This window comes from Typha angustifolia, chromosome 5 (assembly GCF_048772165.1).
Source record: "Typha angustifolia cultivar Huaian chromosome 5, ASM4877216v1, whole genome shotgun sequence".
NCBI lineage: Eukaryota > Viridiplantae > Streptophyta > Magnoliopsida > Poales > Typhaceae > Typha > Typha angustifolia.
This window is the reverse complement of record NC_133243.1, coordinates 7,943,116-7,945,418: the sequence shown is the minus strand read 5'-3', so window position 1 is coordinate 7,945,418 and position 2,303 is coordinate 7,943,116. Positions and strand designations below refer to the sequence as shown.

The following is a 2,303-nucleotide window of genomic DNA, read 5'->3' as shown; positions in this document are numbered from 1 at the left end:
AATAAGACTTAATCAGGAATAATATCACCTTCTTTTGTGGTCCATTACAGGAAGGCTCTTGAAGAAATTAGAGTTAATTATTCTATAGCAGAAGAGTTTTTTAATTACTCAGGAGAGATGTAAGTATATATATCCATCACAATTGTGACATGACAGGATGATTTAAGTTTCTCCAAGTGTTAATATCAGCATTTAATTGACACACACGTCATAAGAATTAGACTATATATTTTTCTTCAAATCAATTGGCTTTTTTCTTTTGCTTTCTGAGAGCATGTCATCTTTGCAGAAACCTGAGACTCCACAAGTACCAAAGCGTAGTAGATTTAAGAGCCACTCTTTGGAGCTGCAGCCTTTTATTAATATAAAAGATATATAGGAGATTGCTTGCACTTAAAGAGAGGAAGATAAAGTCCCAGGATGTCCTCGATAAAATACCCAGAAGATAAAAACTAATTAATAATTTACCAGGAGACGCCCCCAATAAATCTCAGGACACGTCCTTCCCAGATTCCAAGGAAATCCAGGGGCCAAACTGCCAAACTTTGATGAGACGATGTACGTATCCGATTCAGACTGAGTTTTGCTCATAAATATTCTGATGGAGAAAAATAAAACCGAAATATATAACAACATTAATTCAAGATTTGGACTCTCTGTACACTTCCCTCTTTGATCCTTTCCTCGTCTCCATCAATGCCAATCTAACTTCCTCCTTCGGAGATACTCATCAGCGAAGGACGCCATTGCCGAGCTCTTACTACTCCGGCCTGCGAGCCGCCGGCGCCGGCGCCGGCGCCGGCGCTGCTGCTTTTGTTCCGATCCCTCTCCTCCCTTGCAACCTGAAACATAATTCCCGCAAGAGATTGAGGACCTGATTGCAGAAATTACCGAATCAAATGGACTGATATGTATTTAAGTTGTACCTCCTGATCGTTACTACTATTTTGCTGCTCGTTCCTCCTCATCTTCTCGTGCTTCCTCGCCCGAATGGCCTTCATGACCTCTGTCGTTTGAAGAGAAGGAAGGCAGAGGAAAATAAAAACCAATTGAAGACTGTAATAAGTGATAAAGGGGAGGGAGGGATTTATTGCGAAACCTTGGGATGTGATGAGCCTGTAGACTTGGCCAAGCAAGAGCGTCTCTTTTGGCTTGAGAAGCTTCACCCTCGTTATCCTCCTCGCCTCCTCCGGGATGGAGATGGTCACGAGCGCCACGTAATGGCCGGGGTTGCTCCTCATCACCTCCCCCGCGCTCGCCGGCCAGTAGAGCCGCTCCACCCTCCCCCCCGGGTGCTGGATCACCACCGTCGCCGCCTCCGCCGCCTGGCAATTCCCCATCCCCTCCCCTCCCACCCCGCCTTCTCGATCTCAAGACAAGCCTCCTCTCCTCTCCTCTCGGAACTCGGAAGGAAGCAAGGCCCCTCGATATCAATATGGAGCGCATTCCGTTTCAGATGGACTGCGTGCTATTATAAAAGATCACGTTTTCCCTATCGATCCGACACGTGTCGGGAATTCATTGCCTGGGGTGATGGCGTGGTGTAGTGTGAGAGAGTTTTCCGCTGTACACCAGAAGCGTGAGAGTTTTACTTTCTCGATATTTTTTACAAAATAGCCACCGATATTTTTTAAAATATAATAAAATCAAATAAATAATTATTTTATACTCAAAATTATGGGGGAGAAAAAGGAAATAAATATAAAAACTCTGAGGTGGATGTTATTATGGTTGGGGTAAGTTGAGTTTAAACTTTTGGTGGCTAATTGGTGGCTAATTGGTGATGAGGTCCATCTGGGTTGGTCGAGTGGATAAGCTTGCTTGGCTTGTGTGGATGTAATTAGTGCATGAATATATATATGTGTCAGGATAAAAATCCCCAATTGAATTGCATCTGTTATTCTACTGGGTATTAATTTGAGATTAGAGAGATTTGAGGATGGTGATGGTTAGTGTCTTAGTGAAGTAAAAGATGCCCCCAATTACGCCCCAAACTTGTGGCATATTGCCAGGTTAATTTACCATCAAATATGGAGACCTACTAACCCAATTGAATTATTTTTAAAGGCTTCTCCTCCTGAGTTTCTCCTTAAATATCTCCCAAGGTTTATTTAACTGCAATTTTATGAGGGGGCACGCTATCAAATGCATGTCAAGTCCACTAACACATCAATTATACGCATTCAATAATTCTAATTATGATTGTCCTAATTTTATAGCTATTTTATTTGATTTTGAGTGTAATCAGAATTATTCTTTCTAATGAAACGAAGAGATGGACTGCAGAGTAGCTCCACTATCGG

At 42.5% G+C, this 2,303-nt stretch overlaps 1 protein-coding gene across 1 annotated transcript; it reads right to left on the bottom strand.

Moving 5' to 3' along the window:
• Nucleotides 1–321: 321 nt before the first annotated feature.
• LOC140760233 (uncharacterized) lies at nucleotides 322–1,381 on the bottom strand. The gene is made up of 3 exons (XM_073097100.1): nucleotides 1,100–1,381; nucleotides 927–1,006; nucleotides 322–842 (listed from the first exon to the last, which is right to left on the bottom strand). Exons 1-3 carry the CDS (start codon nucleotides 1,338–1,340, stop codon nucleotides 705–707), a joined length of 459 nt encoding a protein of 152 aa, XP_072953201.1. The 5' UTR covers nucleotides 1,341–1,381; the 3' UTR covers nucleotides 322–704.
• Nucleotides 1,382–2,303: the final 922 nt, after the last annotated feature.

Bases quoted from the DNA above. Each gene is read 5' to 3' on its own strand.
- LOC140760233 (XM_073097100.1), bottom strand. From the start codon at position 1,340: ATGGGGAATTGCCAGGCGGCGGAGGCGGCGACGGTGGTGATCCAGCAC. The intron at 1,007-1,099 runs GTTTCGCAATAA...TTCAAACGACAG, and splicing joins CAGGCTCATCACATCCCAAG to AGGTCATGAAGGCCATTCGG. The intron at 843-926 runs GTACAACTTAAA...ATTATGTTTCAG, and splicing joins ATAGTAGTAACGATCAGGAG to GTTGCAAGGGAGGAGAGGGA.